Consider the following 23,987-nt stretch of genomic DNA (forward strand, 5'->3'; position numbering starts at 1 on the left):
CCTGTATAACTTGTCATCTATCTATCTATCTATCTCTTCTATCCATCTATCTATCTCTTCTATCCATCTATCTCTTCCATCTATCCGTGTGGAGGTAGTTATAGGGTGGTGGCCCAGACAACACAGGCCTGGGCAGCTCACCTGGGTGGCCGCTCGTGGGAGGTGTACTTCAGTCCTCATGTATTTTACAGCTCCATAGCCTCCAGTATGCCCGACATAAAAGCCACACCTCTTGGTTAGTGTTTATTATGGTCTGAAGGATAGGCCTATCTTATATTTATCTTAAACAACAGTATCTACCGTACAGTACAAGTGAATATAGATGATTATCCTATATCATTTCACCACTACTCAGCCCGTAGTTTGTTACTTTATGGTCCAGTGTTAGTACAGGAGTGCCTGGAGATAACCTGTCATGTTTGTGAGTGCCAGGCCAGGCTAGCTGTTTATACATGGATAATGATGCAGTTTACAGCAACCACAGAATTCTGGAAATTCACTACACCCAATTGATGGAACTATTTTTTCTATGATCATTTTCTTATATTACACTTCCATCGCAAATTTACAATAAGGAAGTTATTGAATTTTTAAAATAATAAAATTAGAGCACCTTTTGTCCCTCTGCTGTTGCTCAAATGGTGTGTGTTCGTACTTTTGAGTACCTCCCACACATGTGCCGGGGGGCGGCAAATTAAATAGGGGATGGCCGCAGCCAATCAAATCTAGGGCCGGGGGCGGCAGCCAATCAAACCCAATAGGAAATCTAAAATTTTGATTCAACCCATTAGCGTTCAATATTCGGCTTGGGTGGTAAGATGCGAGACATTTTTAATCAGTTGCAACATGGAGCAATTACGTGCTGGGTATGATTTCGATTATTGGAAGTTTATCGTATTATTTCATTAAAAAAATATGGAAACTTTGGAGAACAGAGGAACCCACGACGCATTCTGTCCCTGACTCAGTAGGTAAGAAATACCCTTATGGTAATTTATATTCTCGGGGAGGCTGACCACGCAACTCTAGGGTTATTACATAGTGTTTGGGGGTGCGGCGGTGGGGGATTAGGTAAGGTTTAGTTTGGTTATAGTGTAAGGTATAAGTTAGCAAGCACAGAGTACTGTACCGGGAATTCAGAACATGCAATCCATACAACTATTCGGGGGCTAAACCCAAAACGAGTTATTTCCGATAAAAACGAATGTCAGATTTGAACCAATTGCATAAAAAAACCATCAGAAAATAAATTTAATCAGATTCTTTGGTTGCTGTAATCTGCAGTTTTATTCGTACCTGGGTAGTACCTGGACTCTGTCCCCGGAAAAAGTTAAAGTGGGTCCCTTAGGCATGGACAGTGTGGATACAGCACACTGTATACTATGCCTTCGGTTCACAAGGAGGCAGTATGGCAGGTACTGCTCTCGACTGCCTTTACTTCCCCTAGTTGTAAACTTAGGTACCCATTTACAGCTGGATAAACTAGGAGTGCCTGTGAATTGAACCACTGATCCCTGGAATAGGAGGTGAGCGCTGTATCCACTTGAACCGCTGCACTCCCCGAATAACCAAAAAATTTACAAAACAGATAAATTTGTAGTTTTGACCAACCACGGCTCTTGAGTTGAACAGTGTGTTTTTCTGATGGTTTAAACAACTTTATGACACACTTCTTCTCTTACTGTTCCCTCACAAATGAACTAAAGATGCACAACCTCCTAACCCGGGAGCTCTGTCCCCCTGGACCCCCAGAACTGTACAGTATATCCGAGTTATTTGTGAGGGAAACGTAATGGAAATTCAAATTGGCCCCACGGGAAATATATCGGAACAGTTGCAGGATACGACCACCAGAGGTTGAGGGCAGTTTCTGGATCTCATTGCCACGAGGATCTCCAGATTTGTTCTTTGCTTCCTCACATTGTTTGACCTTAGATCTGTTTGGTAGGCTTCCTCCCATTGGGGGTGAAAGTAAGCATAGCATTTGGAGTCTTTGGCTGCCTTCTCCCTCACTACCTGTCTCTGATGGGTCCTTCTATAGTAAGTGGTCTACCAAGCTAGAGTTGTGTCTACTGGGATGTTTACACTGTCGCATCGATTAATCTAACCTAACTTAACTTAAGTTAGGTTAGGTTAGGTTAAGATAGGTTAGGTTAGGTTAAGATAGGTTAGGTTCGGTTAAGATAGGTTAGGTTAAGTTAGGTAAGGTTAGGTTAAGATATATTAAGTTAGATTTGGTTAGATTAGGTTCATAGACACTACAGAGTAAATATCCCGGTAGACCATCTCCAGCTCGGTTGACCACATAGCACCCTCTGATGTATGTGAATACTGTATGCAGATTAAAACCAACAGCAATGTGTCATGAAACTTTCACCAATAAATATTTGATAATATTTTGCCACTCTGGTGAGAAAGTGTCTGGTACGGTAGTTAAATTTGGTCACTATAAATTGTACAGTATATTTAATAGATAAATTATGTCATTGAATACACAGGTGCAGGCCAGGATGTGGGGCGAAGCTGTATCCTGGTGACCATTGGAGGCAAGAACATCATGCTGGACTGTGGCATGCACATGGGGTAAGTGTTACTCATATTTAGAATATTTATAGATCTTAAGGATATATTACTGCATTACTTTATCTGTGATGCCTGACTTCATTGAGGAACTTCCCCCTGAGGCAGTGACCACAACAGATGAGCCTCCATGCTGCTCGCTTATTTTATATATATTTTTTTTTACCTTCTCCAATCTCTCTTTAATGTATTCTGTTATAAAATGGTCTGAAGGAAATGAAACTGCTTTGTAGAATGACAATGAGAGTAACTCCTTTCTGACCCCCACAGGAATTACAAAGGGACGGGGCAGAGCCTTAGAGTTGTTTCTGCAGGCAAAGGGTTAGATGATCTTTTCTATATACTACAGTACTTCATTTATTTTGATGTGAAAAATACTGGTTTAAAGGACCTCAGAAATAACTTTATCTAACCAGTCTCTGAGGAACAGTGAGAGTTTGTGTGAATGGTTCAATAATGCTCTTGATGAGTTAATGAATCACCAAAATTGTTCTGTAAAATCTTCAAGAGTTACCGTACATCATTTTTTCTCATTGTTTTAGGTACACTGATGACCGTCGGTTCCCAGACTTCTCTTACATCACTGAAGGGGCCTTGACTGATCACTTAGACTGTGTTATAATAAGTCACTTCCACCTGGACCATTGTGGAGCATTACCTTATATGACAGAAATGATTGGTTACAATGGCCCGATCTATATGACACAGCCCACCAAAGCTCTGTGTCCTGTTCTCCTGGTAAGTATATGTCAGTGGGGCATCTGACTTTAGATACAGCTCTGATTTGTGTATTTTTCCTTCAAGAATGAGGAAAATATGTTAATAAGAATATTGTTTCGCTTTAATTGTATTTTTTTTTTTTTTTTTTTTACTCAAATTCACCATGATGTTATGAGGTACAGTTATGGGTTGTACCTGTGTTAGTGAGTAAAGTCTTGTGGGGGAGGGGTTCAACATCACAAACCATCCTGTTCTGGTTTTACCCAACATCTGCCATCAGGTCATCTCAGCTAACCCATGCAAGTGTGGAAAATGGCCATAGAACATTGATGATGTTGAGGATAGTTATCGTTTACAAGAGAAGCCGAGTTGTGACAGTCTGGTGAAATTTGTTGGGAACATTAAGCACTGAACAATGAACTGTACTGTTCTTAGGTGTTGTTAGAAACATTCTTCTAGAAACAAGTAAATATTATATCATTAACAGTGTTGTCCTTATCATGTTTTAATAGTCACCAGTAAGGACTGATATAAAGTCTCAACTACAGTACCTGTACAAGCTTTGCTGAGCATGACTAATGACCGCAGAGTTAAGCTGAATGGGGAAGTGAGCACCTGTGAGCCTTGTTTTCTCTGAAGGGTTGATGTAACAGAGGAACCTAACTGTTGTCTCAGTTGTTGAGAAGCAGTTGTCTTGTTTACTGACTTCTGCTGTTGATGATAACATTTACAGACCCATTGTTATATGAGGGATGGATCCAGAGATGGTTGGTGGGCGGTTACTGTTATGTGTTGTGTCCTTGGGCAGGATAGATGCTCTGGCATAATAACTGTTGTCATATGTGTAACCTTGTGACCCCAATGCATTTTTTCTCTTGTCTTGGATACATTACAGGACCTGCTCATTTAACCATACTGTACTGTACTATGCTCTCCATAATACCTGTAATGTTTCACTCTTTTTGCTGTAAAATGTCTTCTTCCTTTATATTACTCTCATAAAATTATTTTGTTTTGTTCTTAAAAATAAAAGCAAAGTCCTCATTGTAGTGGTACAATAAATCATGTTGGATATTGTTTTGTCAACAGGAAGACATGAGGAAGGTCGCTGTAGAGAGGAAGGGTGAGACAAACTTCTTCACCTCCAGTATGATCAAAGACTGCATGAAGAAAGTCATCACAGTCTCACTTCACGAGACAGTACAGGTAAACTTTGGAATCTCGTTCTCATGTATATGGTACGTGACTTATTCGTGGTTTATTTATTTCCGGTATTTATTTTATTTTTTAAGAAGACTTATTGTTAGCGTGAATTAATTTATAACTACCTTGAACAGTACAGTGGTTACATTACAGATCCTGACAGATTACTCCCCTATCCCACTTTAAGATTCCAAGCCCTAATCAGAAAATGGTAGAAACTGAAGCAGCCACTCAAGCCAACAGCTAAACACACTCACTGCCTTCATGGGAATCTCTTGCATACAGGCCCAAAGCACCACTGATTCCACACAGGAAAATTTGGGGCCCTTGTTAAATTTGGTGGGCAGTAACTGGGCTCTAATTTTAAGGTAAAAATGCCTCTAAATTTTGTGAGCTGAATAAATATTTTTTGTGGACGCTGCACTTTGATCATTGACTTGTGCAGTACAGTACTCAGGAGATTGGCAGCTATAGACTCTTGGGTCTTGTTCTCATCAATGTCAAGGGTCTGCTGTTGGGTCGGAAATATCCTACGTCTAGGATTCTCGTTCTTTATTGGATTCTGGTGTTTAATCCTGTCCCTTAAGTGGATAGTCCTAGCAACTGTGGGGCATCAGCCTGCTAGCTTGGTGATGCACTACCAGACTCACCTGTTGCATGCTTGGTTATAGAATGAGATGTCAGGATCATTTTGTCTTTTTTTACACATAAAGTCGCAGATTACTAATTCAAAATTGGTTTATTTTAGAGGAATGATATGTGGTTCATTTGGTCCTCATTTTTCAGACTATAACAAATTTGTTTGCTCAAAATCCCTTTAACTATGAGTTGTAAATTACAGTTTAATTTTATTTTGAACAGATTGACGGTGAGCTGGAGATTAAAGCTTATTATGCAGGACATGTTCTTGGAGCTGCCATGTTCCACATCCGAGTGGGGTCACAGAGTCTTGTATATACAGTGAGTATACAGTGTGTACACATATACAGGATTAAATGTGTTTGAAGTAAGTATTAATATACAGTAGTATAATGTAGACTGTTGGACTTGATGATGAACTCAGGAAAATTTGTGTTCATGATACTGGAAGTGGAGGATTCTTGTATCAGAAGGTCTTGGGCTGAATTCATGGATAACCTTTATGTGTGGCCTTGTACTGAAGAGGAACGTGTGAGTTTAAGATTACTTTTGGGAGAGTTGTTAGTCAGCCAGATTCATGGGGTAGACTATAAAACACACACACAACACTCTGCCCACTCCAGCATCTTCCTTCATCTGGGCTGTCTTCATTTCTTTCGAACTTAATGTATGAGAATGGAGGAAAACAGTCAAGTAAGATGTTTAAACAGATAGAAAGTAAACTTGTACATGTACTAGTGTTCCCTGGAAAATGGTCCCCCACATATTCTAATGCAGTGTACATTTTCTTTCCAGGGTGACTACAACATGACACCAGACCGTCACCTTGGAGCTGCATGGATTGACAAATGTCGCCCTGATCTTCTCATATCAGAGTCAACTTATGCCACAACAATCAGAGACTCAAAGCGCTGCAGGTAACCCATTGATGTTTCCCTCCATGGCGTACGGTACAGAGATAACATAATTACACTGTACTGTTATTTGTTTCTCTAACCATTTTCACTAGACACATGTGCCAATGCAATGCACCTTGTCAATTAAATTTCAAGTACTAGGTCAGCAGTGGTGGCGAAAGAAGGATTTTCTCCATCCGCTTGGTCACCTTTATATTGTTGAGCAGGTTTGGGTATGTGGATGAGACCAGTTGGGCCAAGAGGTGCATGAGGGGAGGAGAGCCAGGGTCCAGGCCAAGGATGATAGATGGAGAGGTTGTATGAAATAACATTTTTGTTGAGAACCTGACAAGAGAGACTGTGCAGCATGGAGAGTTGCCATCAGGTAATTGCAGTTAACTCATGCAGTCGTGGAAAGTGCCCATGAGACGGTGATGATGTAGTTGAAGGATATTTCTCAGGTGGAAGTTATTTTTGTGCACCATAATCAAAATGAGAACTTAAGATTAAATGTATTTTCATTAAACTTTTTCTATGGGATTGAACCCGTGCGAGCTTATTTTAACCTGCATGAATCTTTTGTGGCATATATGGTGGTAATGGTGTTGTGTATGGTGGTGTATGGGGTGATGTGTGGTGTATGAGGTGAGGTGACAGCAACCTGTGGTGTAATGATTAGCCTGCTCGTCTAACAAGTGGGTTGTTGGCCTGGGTTTTGTTCTCTGGCAGGATGATACTATTGGTAAAAAAAAAATATGCCATTTGTTTCTGGATGTTGATTGATTTGCAGATTGTGTCCGTTGGTAATGGTTAACCAGGGTGTGGTTGTTGTGTTAGTGACAGTTTCTGCACCTTGGTGCCGGCCAGCCTAGGACACAAGGGGTAACTATTATGGTGTCTGGTGTGATGGTGTTAGTTTGTGTGGTATGTGGTGTTAGTTTGTGTGGTATGTGGTGTTATATATATCATGGTCTTCAGTGTAGGAGTCATATGCTGTGCCCATGGTCAGGAATGTTGTCATGCCACATGACCTACTTATAGAAATGGGACGAGTAAAATGTTATAAAACATAAAGAAAATTATTATTCAGGCACAAACTTACTTATTTGGGAAGAATATTATGTTCTCTTAGATAGTTAATTCTTTATATCTAACTAGTGTGAAGTTTCTCTTCTTTTACAGAGAACGTGATTTTCTCAAGAAAATCCACGACTGTGTAGACAGGGGCGGGAAGGTGCTCATTCCAGTGTTTGCCCTCGGCCGTGTACAAGAACTGTGCATTCTACTTGACACATACTGGGATCGAATGAATCTCAAAGTGCCCATATATTTTACAATGGGTCTTGCAGAAACAGTGAGCTCCATTTATTTTAATTAAAAAATGTTACAGTACATGATGGAGAAAGTTTCATACTGTACACAGAAGACTTAATGGTACTGTTCTTTTATGTTGAGAGAGCAGTGGTTAAACTAGACAAATTTAAAACAGTTAAACCAGTTGTTCTTTTGGGGATAAAACTGTATTGTTTTTAATCAGTTGTTTACCATCTCATATTCCATTACAAATGCTTCAGGAATCATCTGAAAATTTATATGAATAAGTTAAGTGGGCAGCTACGTAATACTGCAGTTTTCTTATACTTTATCACATCTTTCTTCCAGGCTAACAAATACTACCGGATGTTCATCACTTGGACAAACCAGAAAATCAGACAAACATTCGTACATCGTAATATGTTTGACTTTAAGCACATAAAACCTTTTGATAAATCTTACATGGATAACCAAGGCCCAATGGTGGTGTTTGCTACCCCTGGTATGCTGCATGCTGGGCTCTCCTTAGCAGTGTTTAAGAAGTGGGCACCTAACTCAAACAATATGGTGAGTATGATGATAACTCTTAACAAACACTCAACATACTGTAACATCCTCCCTTGCTGTGTACAGTTGCTTGCATATTATAGTCTTCAAAATCTATTCTTCTTACTTATCTTAACATTATAATTACAGTACAGTACATAGATAGTAAGAAGTAATGGGTTAACTTAAGAGGTGAGGTAGCTTTGTGTTAAATGAATGGGAGTCATAGTACCTTTAGTGTGAGTACGTTAACTGGTTGTTGCAAGAAAAGTTGTATCTTGTTGTAGTAGAATTGTAATCATCAAATACTGTAACTTTAATGTTGATGTATGTTTTCAGGTAATCATGCCAGGATATTGTGTTCAGGGGACAGTGGGTCACAAGATCCTCAATGGTGCAAAGAAGGTGGACTTTGATAACAGACAGAGCGTTGAGGTCAACCTGACAGTGGAAGTAAGAACTAAAAGATTTATTTGTGTATATATTTGTTATACGGGTACAGCATTATGACGGTCACAGTGGACGGCCGGGTCGCCTCCTTATGCTCTAGTTTTTGTTCTCACCGATGACATTGTTAGGTCCACTACTGAGGGGGGGGGGAACATTGTCTGGAGTCAGGGTGCCTTACCATGCATCCACCTCAGAGTCTTCCTGTGTTTTCCCTGTTCTTTGGGTCGTCAACAACTGATTTAGAGACATAACCAAGAAAACAATTGACACACTTTTGTTGGTGTGACCTATCTTGAGTGTACACCTGGTGAGATGAATTTAGGATATGATATAACTAATTAAATCATCTAAAATATATACCAGCAGATATTAATATTAAGTGTTGGTATCATGCTAAGTGAGAATTATTTATTTCAGTTTACCATGACATGAGCTCAACTTTACCTTCTTGTAATATAAATCAAGTCAAACAGTCAAGTGTTTGTGTAGGTTTATGAAGCCGAGATGTTTCTGGTCTTCAGATTGATTTATTGTTGTTTAAACGGATATATTGGTGTTGTCTCTTGATGTCGACTTGTTTTGTTATTTTACCTTTTGATCTTTTAAAAATGTTTTATTACTGTATTACTTGAGTGAAACCTTTAGTTAATGGATTACTGTATATGGAGAGAGAAGTCCCTTTTATAGAGGTTTCACTGTAGTGTTAAGAGGAACAATATTAACTTGTTCTCACCACCAAGTCTAGAGGTACAGAACTTCACCAATTATTTTAGTTTATAAGATAAGCATCATCATGTATGTGTGTTTTATTATCACTATTTACTGAAAATCATTGTATCACTAGCAACACACACACACACACACACACACACACACACACACACACACACACACACACACACACACACACACTAATTGTGGTAAAGAAAGGGTTCTCTCTCAAGCATTCTATATCCTTGAGGCTGTACTGTACTGTATTACTAAAAGAATTTCCCTTTTTCTCTCCACAGTATATGTCATTCAGTGCTCATGCAGACGCCAAGGGAATCATGCAGTTAATTCGACACTGTGAGCCCAAGAATGTGATGCTTGTTCATGGTGAGAATGCTAAGATGGATTTCCTCAGACAGAAGATCATGCAGGTATGTTGTAGCTTTTAATAACACTCTGTCTCTTGTTTTGCTTGTTTCTCTTATCAAACTGTTTATACCATAACAAGTCTGATTCACTAATTCACAAAATTTTACTTCAAATAATTTGAGTGAATCGTCTCCCACTTGTATATGTAGTAATATTCAAGCCATTTTTATTGGATTGGAATATTTAGCTAACTCTGGCCAATTTTATTTCTCAGGAAAAAACTCTTGTTTTATGCTTGTAATTTTACAGAAGTTAAAATTAACAAGATTTGCTGTACTAAAAAAATACAATTCATAACAGTGTTTTAACTCCAGTCTCATGAATTCCTGTGAAGTTCAGTCATACTCGTCGTACATGTTTCTTCCTAACTCATAACCTTAGATACATCAACTGGTACTATGTACTTACATTATATCTTGAGAAAAGTAAATACTTGGTTCTTAGTCGATCCAAAAGTGACTTGGGAGCACTTTTATTACCTAACTTATCACAGGACCCTGTCTAAGGACTTAAGGACCCTCTAGTAAGTTGTCCTATGCTTCAAGCTCTGCCAGGAAGAGGGATTTTAGGATCAATTATTTGTTTTTTGGGAGAACCTGCTGCCAGGCAGTGAGGACATCTTCCCTTAAGGATGAGGCCTACTTAGCTGAAACTGCAATTGATGAATTTTAACTGAAACAATAGGAGGTGCAGCCATAATTTTTGTGTGAAGTGGAATGATGAAGCAGACATCTTGTTACCAGAGGACAGCTGTTACACCAAATTTCTCTCACCCTGGGAGGTGGGTGTGAGGGTGAAGGAAGGGTGACTGGTTTACCTAAACAAGTGAAAAAGCAACCCTGGCTGACACAGTTGGAATTTTGTCTGAGAACAGCTTGTAGTACAAAAGCTGCCTGGTTATGGGTTCAGCCACAAAAAAAATTTCAAGGATCAATCCTTCATTTTCATTCCTCAGTGAGAACTTTTAGTTTGTTATTTAATTGTGATGTTATCCTACAGGAATTCAACATCAATTGCTACAAGCCTGGGAACGGAGAAACATCTATCATATCCGTCTCTAGCAATCTAGACGTTGAGGTGTCTCTGCCACTCCTCAAGCACACCATGTCTTGTGTTTCTCCACCTCTCTCTGCATCATCATCATCATCGTCATCATCATCATCATCATCCAAGGCAAACACAAGTGAAGAAAGTCAACCAAAGAAACAGAAAGTCCTTCATGGTGTTCTCATCATGAAGAATAATGTGAGTCAAGTTATATTGTGTGTGGGTCTCGGAGTGTACACTGTAAGTTGTCCAAGTGTTTGAACACCTTGGGACTTGGAGAGGTCGGGATGATAAAAGAAAGGTGCCCAGGTACTGTACAGCTGTAAAGTACATAGATGAAAAAAGAAAGATAAAATTTGACCTCAATTTTACTGTAGTATTAGAACATAGTTGAATGTTTTAGTATCGTATATTCACTGAAAAATATTGTCTTAATACAATTTTAATACATCTTAAACAAATTATTACTTGTAGTTGACTTCCGTCATTAAACTCACCACAGTGGTAAAGTATTGTGGAAGAGTAATTAGCTAGAGATGAGAAGCTGATTGAATGAGCTCGGTGAGAATTTAATTTATTTATTTAATCCCTTGTATACTGTAGTATAGTATATTTTATTACCATCACTTTTCCTTTCTTAATATTTTGTATAACTTGTGGTAATCTGTACCTTTGAACCGCTCCTCCCCAGAGTGTGAGGATAGTTGGAGTAAACGAGGCGTGGGGTGAACTGGGAGTGGCGTCTCATCAACTGAGGTTCACTGAGAGGATTGAGGTGGATGAACATGGTCCAGTTCCAACTATTACCTCGTCCTTACACACACTTTTGTCACAGTGAGTACCTTGTTGTCTTTCTTCCTTCTGTCAGGAGTGGCATTATATTCGGTGGTACGTTAATGACAGTGTCGTCAACCTTAATTTACAGCCATTTTCCGTGTTTGTTTGAGTTAGATAAACTTCCTTTCTTGACATCAATTTACAGCAGTGTCCTCAATGTTTGTGTCATCCAGTAAGATCATAAATAACATTGGTATTTTGCAGGAAGCTTGGAGCATCACAGGTACAAGCTGTGAATGAATTCCAGCTCTCAGTAGCTGACTCTGTCTTTATCAATATTCATGATGACGAACCTGGCAAGACGATCCTTCTTTCCTGGACACATCAGGTCAGTTTCAATCAAAATCACATGACTGTTTTTAGTTTCTCTTCAATGAACACTTCCTTATGTTTGATGATAACTGGCAGTAACATAAAAGGTTTCAATGTTTATTCACTTAATTATAGCTTGAAGTGACTCACAGTTGGTTGGTAATAAGTGACCCATGAGATGCACCCATACCAAGTGTGTGCAGAACACTACAATAGACAGTCACCAAAAGAGACAGAGTATTGTAGCAAGTCTAAACAAACTTCACTAATACCAAATACAGTAAAACAAACATAATTCCTACGCCTCTAATTCAAAATCATAATGTTTTGCTGTTACAAAATATATGTTATAAATTTGTAATATTTGGTAAAATTTTTAATTATGAGAGACAATTACGAATATATATACGTATATCACACTCACGTTGCCATGGGATGCGACCCCCGTCTCAGTGTAAACAAAGTACTATATGCATGACACGTGTCAGACCTGTCAGTTACGGTCAGTTCCCACGTAAACTTTTTCCAGTTGTTTTTTCATCGTTGTCCAGTGTTTGAGCCATTATGTCTGGTAACCCTGGACCAAGCACCTGTGTCTGGTATAGATGTGTTGTACTTAAGAGACGTTTAATTTTTGCTTGGGGAAGATAATGGAAAAGTGTCGTTGTTTTTGTTGTTTTTCCTCAGGAGGTGTCCCTCATATTTTGTAAAAATCTCATAATTCGTAAGGACTAGAGCCTCTGTTAATTTGAATTATGGGGCTTTACTGTACGTGTGTGTATAGAAAAATCAGAGCATATGAACAGTACTTTGACGTCTATGATATTTAAGTTAGGTTGTCAAATTGTTACACATACAGTATATGAAAAGAAGTATCAGTGAACAACAGTTAAGAAAATATGAATTGTTAATGACACTCGATATAAACAAAACAGCTTACTGCAGCAGAACACAGCTGTGGGCAAATGTTTTATATTATTTTATTAGGCAGCAAAATAAGTTTAACAAAGCCTTGTGTATGCAGGCAAATGTATATAATAAAAAAATAGAATTTAACACTCCAAATGCAGTGGAGGAATTTTTTTTTTTTTTTTTGGCTGCCAGAAGTAATAACAGTGCCAAGCACATATTGAGATGTTCAAAAGTAATAAATGTCAGGTTAGCCTTTGACAATGTAAAGTTTTTTTAATTGTTTTTTTGTGTGTGTTATTTGCAGTTTCTTATAAAGGATATCATAAATGTTTGGGGTAAATGTGATGCTTTTTTCTTTGAGTGAGGTTGAGCAGTATTCCACAGCTGTTCTGATAATACACTACTGTACTGTACTGTACAGTGCAGTAGCCTGTAAAGTTTTTCCTTGAGTTGTACAGTATTATGTGATTGTACCTGTGAACTGTCTTCCTTCAGGATGAGGCCCTTGGAAGTAAACTCTTGGACATCATCAGAAGTACCTACAAGAAGGGGTAGTCCAGTGATGTCCTTCATCTGTCTCAGTTTACTGTACTAAGGATTTGATGGAAACCAAATTGAATGTTTGGATGAACTTTAGGAACTTAAAACTAAAACAGGAAAAGTTAATTTGTAAATTAAAAATAGATATAAGCAGTATGGAGATCAGGGTAAAACTACCTAGAGAAACAAGGGAGTGGGCAGGAACTACCCCTTGGCCACACCAAGCTTCTCATCCTAAGTATGAGGAATTTTTTAAAATATTTTTTACACTGAAAAAAATATATTTTGAGAAATTTTCAATTTCTTCAGTTAAATTTTATAGAAATTTCTGTTAAGAATTCCAGATGTGTCCAGAGTGCACCTCTCACTACTACTTTCCCACACATTGGTTCAGGAGGACACTCACTCCCCACACCATGGTCCAAAGACCATTATACTGTTACCTCATTATCCCCCTCCTATACTCCCAGGTCATTTTATCCTCATTTGGCCCACAGTACAGATCGATGTTCATAGTTATAAACATATTTTGTATCCATTAAAAAGGATCTCTTTTTAGTGATCTGTGTTTGTTTTCATAATCCTTCATTGACCTATAAGTACAGTAAAAAAAAACCATAATTCAAAATAACAGGGACTCTAGCCCGTATGATTTATGAAATTTTACAAAATATGAGGGACACCTGAGAAACAACGGTTACTTTTTCGTAGTCTGCCCCCAATCAAAATATAAACATATATATTTCCAATACCTGTTGAAGTGCTTGGTCCACAGTTATCAGACATGATGGCTCAAACACCTGGGCAATAATAGAAAAACAAGTGAGAAAAATTGCGCTGCAGACTGTAGATATGTACTCCACAAATAGCCAAAGTGAACTGACCAATTTTCTTGACACTGAGGCAGGTCGGGCAGTCGCATCCCATGGTGACATGTGCATCATATATATTTGTAAATGTCTCGTTTCAAAATTTTACCAAATATTAAGAATTATGAGTGATTTTGAATCTGAGGTGTATGAATTATGGCGGCTTTACTGTATGAAGAAAATGCTGTACAGGTATCCCTTGATAAATGAATGCTCAAGATACAGAAATTCAGTAATACAATTTCCTAAAGTACCACCTCTTTTACATACTACAAAAGCTTCCTCTGCTTATACGAAATTGGGTTCCGGCAAATATTCAAATCACAGCCCCCGACCGGGAGTCAGCTGGGGCGGTCACATCCCCCAGCGCTCTCCCTACCAGGCTGAGGTAGGAGTTATGTCATGATTATTTTTCCACTCATTATTTTTGTACCTATAAACATAACTCTCGTCATATTTCTTCACTCAGTTACATGCACACACAATCCTGCATACATAATGTGCAAAAAAAAGTAAAATAAAATTGCTATCATAAGGTCAAAAACATAAAGGGAATAAACATTTCTTTGTGTGTGTGAGCGAGGGAGGAAGCATTGCTGGTTGGCAGAGGCGGCCGGGCCGGTTGCTATAGTGTTGCTTGAGGGGTGAGGTAAGGTTCTACAGTGTGAGAGGTGAGGTAATGTTCCACAGTGTGAGAGGTGAGGTAATGTTCTACAGTGTGAGAGGTGAGGTAATGTTCTACAGTGTGAGAGGTGAGGTAATGTTCTACAGTGTGAGGGGTGAGGTAATGTTCTACAGTGTGAGAGGTGAGGTAATGTTCTACAGTATGAGAGGTGAGGTAATGTTCTACAGTGTGAGAGGTGAGGTAATGTTCTACAGTGTGAGAGGTGAGGTAATGTTCTACAGTGAGAGGTGAGGTAATGTTCCACAGTGTGAGAGGTGAGGTAATGTTCTACAGTGAGAGGTGAGGTAATGTTCTACAGTGTGAGAGGTGAGGTAATGTTCTACAGTGTGAGAGGTGAGGTAATGTTCTACAGTATGAGAGGTGAGGTAATGTTCTACAGTGTGAGAGGTGAGGTAATGTTCTACAGTGTGAGAGGTGAGGTAATGTTCTACAGTGTGAGAGGTGAGGTAATGTTCCACAGTGTGAGAGGTGAGGTAATGTTCTACAGTATGAGGGGTGAGACAGATCTACAGGTGGTCCACTACAGTACAGTGCTGGCCATGGCTCACTGTCTACCACTACACTGTGGCCTTGTGTTGGGAGAATTAGTTATTGACGGCTATTAATTTATCATAACTACCACTACTACTACTATTACTGCTACTACTACTACTGCTATTACTACTACTATTACTACTATTATTACTACTATCACCACTACCATTACTATCACTACCACCACCACCACTACCACTATTACCATGATCCATACCTACACAACAGAGAGAAAGAATCAGTCACCAATAAAGTGACAGACAGACACACACAGACAGGTTCCCCAGAGGCCAGACTCAACCAAGATTGATTTTATCGAACGACGGTACCATCACCCACCCCCCCAGCCCCCAGCCAGGTATAAGCAGGCCGAGGATAAATAATGCAAATGTTCCTCGACCAAACCCTACTGTGTGATGACCCCCACTGACTTGACCTGACCTAACCCCGTGTGTGAGTGTGTTTATGGTGGCTGAAGTGTTAAATCTCTCTCTCTCTCTCACTGTACACCTCCCTCCATCCTCTATCCCTCCATCCTCCCTTCTTCTGTCCCTCCCTCGTCTCCCATTCCGTCTCCAGGTGCCCCGAGGAGAGGAGAAGTTCCTAAAGGTGGGGCAGGAGATATTTTGGTTATATCTCGGGTATATAATTTGGGATATATTAATAACTTAGTACTTTGTTGACAACTGTTCTTTTTTTTATAAACTTTGAATCATGTTGTACACTTTTTGTTTATGGCTATAGGGAGGGCGGTGTCCATTGTTCATCACAGTGGCTATTTAGGATGTCAGACTAGGACCCAAGCAGTGGTAGGACTTTTAATATATAGGACACTCGGGCTTAGGATCCTTCAACACGAGATAAGACACACGCACACACACACACACACACACACACAGAGACAGACAGACGTAAAATATCAGATTAATAGTAAAATAGAAGCTATTAGAATGATAAAGGTCGGGTAATGACTCACACACTCGGGGTGACATACGCACGCGTGTTCATGTCTCGGTGCCGATATACTGTAGCTAGCGCGGTCTTCCTCCACTTAACCACGTGCACTCGCCCTCACTGCCTGCCTGGTGATTGGTGCTCTGGTCATGAGATGGTGAAGAAGACAAGGCTTGGTGATTGACTGTCAGTGAGTGGTGATCGTGATAAGAACTTCCTGTAGTGATCAGAGTGTTTGGTGAAATAAGACTCTGATATTGGTGAAGAGTTAAACCATGTTGGGGAAATTGGTGACTACACGGATCTTGGTGATGAACAGTCAAACTAACCAACCGAACAGTTACCAATTAGTGACAAACTGGTGCTCCTCTCGTGACTGGTAACTGAGAACGTAGTTACTCTTAAAAAGATAATCGATACTTAAATAATTACTTACAAGAGGAACTATACTTATATAATCACTTAGAAGAATATAATGGTGTTTATTTATCGGGGATGCGAACCAAGGTACTGAAGGTGATCACCCTAACGCCTATCCACTAACCCACAGCTGAATGGTAAGTTGAGATAATTTATATAAAAAAAAAATATTGGTGATAATATTAAAAATCCCAAATAATAAAGACAGACAAAATATATAGGAAATGTTAACTTAGACTTATTAAACATGTTAGTTAAAGCACTTATATACTTAAAACAACTGAAGTAGAAAACATAGAAACTTAAATAAAACTTGAGAATAACCTAACTTACTTACAATACTTCATTAACTTACCTATACACGTTAATGATAGAATATTTACCTCCAGTATGAAGGAGACTCAACAGTTATCACGTGTTGAGTCACTTGAGCACACGTATACTGTACAGTCAGGAAGTGAAGCAATTTAACTGTTGGAATGTTTATAAATATCTTTACATCTACCAAAAAAAAAAAAAAAACTACCCTCACAGCGTCACCGGCAAAAGCTATGTTTATTTTGGTTGTGTTTTGTGCTGAATAATACGGTTACAAACGTGAAATTTTATCCGTTTTAATGTACTTTTTTTTATTACGATCTACTACAGGGACCTATATATACTGTACCTGGTAAACACTGTAGTATATTGGTTCACATAAAGATTAGACCACCTAGCTCATCTGACGTAACCTAACCCAAGCTAACCTAGTCAAACCCAAGCTAACCTAATCTAACCCAAGCTAACCTCATCTAACCCAACCTAATCTAACCTAACCCAAGCTAACCTAATCAAACCCAAGCTAACCTAATCTAACCCAACCTAACCTAACCCAAGCTAACCTAGTCAAACCCAAGCTAACCTAATCTAACCCAACCTAATCTAACCCAAACCTAAACTAACCCAATAAAACCAACCTAATCTAATTTAACTTAACCTAACCAAACTCCACCTAATTTAACCAAATGTTACCCTTGGTTCACACAGGTAAAAACATCCACACCTGCCATCATTAATAATATACACCTGGTCCTTGAAAGTTACCGAGACTGAAGGAACAACTTGGAATCTTCTCCTGTATAACTCACCAATAATGCATGCTGCTCCTCCACCGTCTTGAGGCTGACCTTTGGGTTAAAATTATACGAGCGACCCTGAAGGTACAACTTGAACAACCTCCAAGTTATAACTCACAAATAATTCACGTTTTGTATGTGTCTCGACGCCATCTTGAGACTAACGTATCTGGTGACCACACACACACACACGCACACACACACAAGCGACACTCAATTCTCCACAAATAATTCAAGTTCCTCCTTCAGTATCTCGTCACCATCTTAAGGGTGACGTCTCTAGTGGAAATAATTCACACCTCGACCTACACCCTCGAGTAAGGACGAAGTATTTCTGGGTGTTCATTAATATTTTCTGTACTGACTGAGGCATAAGAAATTGAACCTTTAGTTATTTCTTGATTTTAATAACAACAAAAAGATGACCAGGAATAACACTTGTGAACTTAGGGAGTTATTGATGAACAGGTGTGGGTTATTGATGAACAGGTGTGGGTTATTGATGAACAGGTGTGGGTTATTCATGAACAGGTGTGGGTTATTGATGAACAGGTGTGGGTGATTGATGAACAGGTGTGGGTGATTGATGAACAGGTGTAAGTTATTGATGAACAGGTGGGGTTATTGATGAACAGGTGTGGGTTATTGATGAACAGGTGTGGGTTATTGATGAACAGGTGTGGGGTTATTGATGAACAGGTGTGGGTGATTGATGAACAGGTGGGTGATTGATGAACAGGTTGTTGATGAACAGGTGGGGTTATTGATGAACAGGTGTGGGTTATTGATGAACAGGTGTGTGATTGATGAACAGGTGTGGTATTGATGAACAGGTGGGGTTATTGATGAACAGGTGTGGGTTATTGATGAACAGGTGTGGTTATTGATGAACAGGTGTGGGTTATTGATGAACAGGTGTGGGTTATTATGGTTGGGTTATTGATGAACAGGTGTGGGTTATTGATGAACAGGTGTGGGTTTGATGAACAGGTGTGGGTTATTGATGAACAGGTGGGGTTATTGATGAACAGGTGTGGGTGATTGATGAACAGGTGTGGTATTCATGAACAGGTGGGTTATTCATGAACAGGTGTGGGTTATTCATGAACAGGTGTGGGTGATTGATGAACAGGTGTGGGTGATTGATGAACAGGTGTAAGTTATTGATGAACAGGTGTTATTGACGACCAGGTGTTAATATACAGACATTAGTAACTTAAGAACCATTTATAATTACATTACTAAGATGTTATAGAGAGTTATGGGTTAATTGGGGTCGTCTTAGGGGGTCGTACTGTAGGGTGACTGTATATAAGGAAGGGGGTCTTACAGTGGTCGTCTTAGGGGGTCGTACTGTAAGGTGACTGTATATAAGGAAGGGGGTCGTACAGTGGTTATCTTAGGGTCGTACTGTAAGGTGACTGTATATATGAAGGGGTCCTACAGTGGTTGTCTTGGCGGTCGTACTGTAGGTGACTGTATATAAGGAAGGGGTCGTACAGTGGTCGTCTTAGGGGTCGTACTGTAAGGTGACTGTATATAAGGGTGGTGGGGTCGTACAGTGGTCGTCTTAGGGGTCGTACTGAAGGTGACTGTATATAAGGGTGGTGGGGTCGTACAGTGGTCGTCTTAGGGTCTTACTGTAGGGTGACTGTATATAAGGAAGGGGTCTTACAGTGGTCGTCTTAGGGTCGTACTGTAAGGTGACTGTATATAAGGAAGGGGGTCGTACAGTGGTTGTCTGGGTGCATAAAGAGTGGTCGAGATATGTCAAGGACTCACCTACGACTCGTCTTGGCTCATCCATTACCAAACACACACACTCTCTCTCTCTCTCCACATACCAATGGTCTAAACACTTGTGAAACACTGGAGGTTGACGTGACCTTTCTCATTGATTATGCAAGAGTACCACACCGCCCATCACAGTACCACACCGCCCATCACAGTACCACACCTCCCATCACAGTGCCACACCGCCCATCACAGTACCACACCGCCCATCACAGTACCACACCGCCCATCACAGTGCCACAACGCCCATCACAGTACCACACCGCCCATTACAGCGCACACTGCCCATCACAGTGCCACACCGCCCATCACAGTGCCTCATGGCCCTCCCTTACTTAGCCCCTCCCTCACCTGGCCCTCCCTCACCTGGCCCTCCCTCACCTTAATGACCATCTACTCACAGGTAAATGGAACGTAAGTATCGGTAGCTGAAGGGTTATGATGGGGATTCTCAGGGGTATTAAGGGTTATAGAACTACTACTACCACTACTACTACCACTACTACCACTATCACCACTACTACCACCACTACTACCACTACTACTACCACTACTACTACCACTACTCACTACTACCACTACCACTACCACCACCACTACCACCACCACTACCACACTACTACCACTACCACCATGACTACCACCACTACCACCACCACTACTACCACCACTACTACCACTACCACCACGACTACCACCACTACTACCACCACTACCACCACTACTACATAACACACCCATGGTTCGATTCTCCAGTACTCATGGAAGTCCTTACCCCACAGGAAATAACCACCCTCCTTCCTCCTTTATCTCCCTCCCTCTTCCGTCCCCTTCCTTCTCCCCCCTTACTCTTTTCACTCTTTCGTCCCTCTCTCATTCTTTCCCTTCCTCTTATTCCCCATCCCTCCTCCACTCTCTCTCTCCTTCCTCCCCATCCTTCCTCCTCTTTCCCCTCCCTCTCTTTTCCTCCTTTTCCCTCTCCACCCCTCTCACTCTCTCTCCTTCCTATCCTTCCACCTCTCTCTCTTTCTCCCTCCCCCATTCCTCTACATCTACTCCTCCTCCACACCCCCTTGTCGACCTTCTCAGCTTGACGTCAATTATTGTCCAGGTAATTCAGAGGCCACTCGACGCTCGACTTGGGGTCAAATTATCTTACGTTCTGTAGTAATTTAGTCGAGGGTATTACCTGTGTGTTACCTGTGTTACCTGTGTATTACCTGTGTGTGTTACCTCTTCCTTGTTTCCTACCTAACCTACCCCACCCTACCCCAACTCACCCCACCCTAACCTAACCTACCCCTAACCTAACCCACCCACCCTAACCTAACCTACTCCTAACCTAACCTACCCCACCCTAACCATCTACTCAAACAACTTCTCCACATCACCCAGCAGTTAAGAGTAACGCTTGTGAGTTAATGGAGACATGTCTGTGGTAACCAAGATATACTTTTATCATAATAGAGACAAAATATTGAATGAAACTTTTCTCGTAAGATAAAAACTTCTGAAACTTTACAGGAAATTAGTTTTTATTTTAGAAGTTTCTCAAGATTAGGATTTGAGTTTAATGATCAGGTGGGAAATACAGGTGAAGGTGTGTAATGCCTTGACTGTAACTGTATTTGATTGTATTTCAGGTTGACTACTAACTGGCTCTATTGCAGCTTGGTACGAAAGAAACTCTCTCTCTCTCTCTCTTATCTATGAATTAAACAAACACTAGTTAATTTTTTTCTGGTCGTGTGTGGGCGTGACTGTATTGCACACACGCACACACACACACACACACACACACACACACACACACACACACACACACACACACACACACACACACACCCCATCACCAATATTGCGTTTATGATTAATCCACGCTGCCAACACAACGTTTACACGCCAATCAGACTTCCTGAGTACACTGTTCCTCGTTGTTACTGCAGGTGGTGGTGTGCCAGTACCTCCACTACCACACCTCTACCTACCACACCACCCACCCCCCACCACCTACCACCCCCTCCTCCTGGTAATGAATCCCCCTATTAAAAAATGCATCAAAGGAATGCCTTGAGTGCTTCTGTATGTGAGTGTGAGTGTGTGTGTGTGTGTGAGTGTGTGTGTGTGTGTGTGTGTGTGTGTGTGTGTGTCTCGGTAGTAAATTAATGGTGGGTGTCCATGCGTCGCAACAGACCTGGGTGACAAGGCTTCCCAGAGGTGATTTATGTAAGCGTGAATAAACATGGGATCTGGTTCTAGTCGTCTGGTGGGAATGTAAGAGTCTCCCCTTAAACGATCTGGGAGTGAACGTTTTCTCTTACCTCTATCTGTGTTTAAGTCTTATAGTCACCCGTTTTCTTTGAGTATTTGTTATATCTCTGCTGGTTTGCTCCCAAGACAACCATCCCCTACCTATTTCCCCTTAGTCCACCCAGCTGTGATTATGTACCTCATGTTACTGTTGAGGAAGTGAACATGATCGAGTACAGTGCCAATTATTTCTGTCACCTTTTACTTCCACTCACTAAAGATTACTTGTAGAGTGTGGTGACTGTTTGGTAACTGTCTGCCTCACCAGTCAGTCAGTACACACGACAGGTCATGTTTTAGGTCAGTCGGCCACAGGGGGAGGGTCAGTTATCGTCTCTTGCGGTTATGATCGAGTTTTTTTCCTGTTATAAACGAGTTTTGGGCTAAAGAAACTGTTTTAGTCAGTCAACCAATCTGTTCAGTAATTAATCAAGTAATCAGTAAGTTCATCAATCAGTTAATTAATCGGTAGTTAGAGAATAGATGAGGCTATGTGATACTGTACCCCCCACACACACACTCATGGAGGGAGGAAGAATTGGAAGGAAATTGACTCAGGTGAAGAAAAGTGCACCAGACTACCTGAGAAATCATTAGTCACTCACCTGAGGAATCATTAGTCACTCACCTGTCGATAATGACCCACAAAAAATGCAGCTCCAGGTATAATATTACTGGGCCAGGTGAACATTAGGCGCCTCACCTCATTTCACCTCAGGATTGAAATACCCTAATGCTCATCTAACCTAACCTAACCTAACATAACCTAATCTAACCTAACCTAACCTAACCAAACCCCTAAGCTCCGCCCATTCCGTGTCTCAGTTACCAGTTAGTCTTAATATTCTGACGTGAAATTACAATCTCATAAACCTCTTAAAAAAGTTCTATTTATTCCCACACGCTGTACTGTATTATGTAGCAACTGTAGTCATTTTGTATTATAGTATTGTGATAAAAAAATATAGGTGTAATTCTTTTGTATTTAATGAAGTGTAGTGATATATTCTACGTGTTATTAAGGTTAGGTTAGGGGAGGTTAGGTTAGGAGGTGTTAGGTTAGGTAGGGGTTAGGTTTGGTTAGGTAGAAGCTTTGGCTGAGGCTGTTGGAGGCTTGGTGAGGCTTGGTTGAGGTTAGGTTAGAAAGTAGTAGAACTGAGACCAAAGAAACCTACTCCACCCACCCTCCCCATCCCCCCTCCACCCTCCTCCACCCCCTCTTCCACCCTCTCCTCCACCCCTCTCCTCCACTCCTCTCTCCACCAGTATGACGCCACAGTTCGTAATAAAACCAAGTCAGTAGCGCCATAAAACACTGCGCCCACTACGCCATTATGTTCCTAGTATCGACACACTCAAGGTTACCCCCGCGCCACTCAGTAACTCTAGTGAAGTGCAGGCTAGATACGCCTTAACTAACCTAACCTAACCTAACCTAACCTCAACCAAACCTCAACCTAACCTCAACCAAACCTCAACCAAGCCTCAACCAAGCCTCAACCAAGCCTCAAACAGCCCTCAACCAAACCCCAACCAAACCCTCAACCAAACCTCAACCAAACCTCAACCAAACCTCAACCAAACCTCAACCAAACCTCAACCAAACCTCAACCAAGCCTCAACCAAACCTCAACCAAACCTCAACCAAACCTCAACCAAACCTCAACCAAGCCTCAACCAAACCTCAACCAAACCTCAACCAAACCTCAACCAAACCCTCAACCAAACCTCAACCAAACTTCAACCAAACCTCAACCAAGCCTCAACCAAGCCTCAACCAAACCTCAACCAAACCTCAACCAAACCTCAACCAAACCTCAACCAAGCCTCAACCAAGCCTCAACCAAACCTCAGCCAAACCTCAACCAAACCTAGACATTAATTTAACGATACAATGAAAAGAATAAGAATACACACACACACACACACACACACACACACACACACACACACGCACACACACACACACACATACACACACACACACACACACACACACACGCCAAGGACTTGACCTCTGACCTATAGTTATGACCTTCAGATTGATCAAGCAGTCCTGAAAAAAAAATAATCCTGAACGTGACTTTTTGCACCTGGGGGAAGTAATGGTGATGGGTGTACAGGTGATGACTACCTCACCTGTTGACACCTGTTAGTACCTCTTTACACC

At 40.7% G+C, this 23,987-nt stretch overlaps 2 protein-coding genes across 3 annotated transcripts in view; both read left to right on the forward strand.

Moving 5' to 3' along the window:
• Positions 1 to 77: 77 nt before the first annotated feature.
• LOC121879964 (integrator complex subunit 11-like) lies at positions 78 to 13,696 on the forward strand. The gene is made up of 14 exons (XM_042386822.1): positions 78 to 235; positions 2,499 to 2,583; positions 3,123 to 3,318; positions 4,390 to 4,506; positions 5,365 to 5,463; positions 5,938 to 6,059; positions 7,221 to 7,392; positions 7,701 to 7,919; positions 8,238 to 8,351; positions 9,359 to 9,490; positions 10,488 to 10,733; positions 11,227 to 11,369; positions 11,577 to 11,700; positions 13,092 to 13,696. The coding sequence occupies exons 1-14, from the start codon at positions 208 to 210 to the stop codon at positions 13,149 to 13,151; spliced, it is 1,857 nt and encodes a 618-aa protein (XP_042242756.1). The 5' UTR covers positions 78 to 207; the 3' UTR covers positions 13,152 to 13,696.
• A 2,570-nt stretch (positions 13,697 to 16,266) lies between these two features.
• Positions 16,267 to 23,987, forward strand: part of LOC121879946 — a 90,909-nt gene continuing 83,188 nt past the window's right edge. For both annotated transcript variants that reach the window (XM_042386776.1, XM_042386775.1), the window contains exon 1: positions 16,267 to 16,735. The gene's annotated coding sequence lies outside the window, so the exon portion shown is untranslated. The remainder of the gene's footprint in view (positions 16,736 to 23,987) is intronic.

Source organism: Homarus americanus, unplaced genomic scaffold, assembly GCF_018991925.1.
Source record: "Homarus americanus isolate GMGI-L3 unplaced genomic scaffold, GMGI_Hamer_2.0 scaffold29478, whole genome shotgun sequence".
NCBI classification, from domain to species: domain Eukaryota; kingdom Metazoa; phylum Arthropoda; class Malacostraca; order Decapoda; family Nephropidae; genus Homarus; species Homarus americanus.

Bases quoted from the DNA above. Each gene is read 5' to 3' on its own strand.
- LOC121879964 (XM_042386822.1), top strand. From the start codon at position 208: ATGCCCGACATAAAAGCCACACCTCTTG. The intron at 9,491-10,487 runs GTATGTTGTAGC...GTTATCCTACAG, and splicing joins TCAGACAGAAGATCATGCAG to GAATTCAACATCAATTGCTA. The intron at 11,370-11,576 runs GTGAGTACCTTG...GGTATTTTGCAG, and splicing joins TTACACACACTTTTGTCACA to GAAGCTTGGAGCATCACAGG.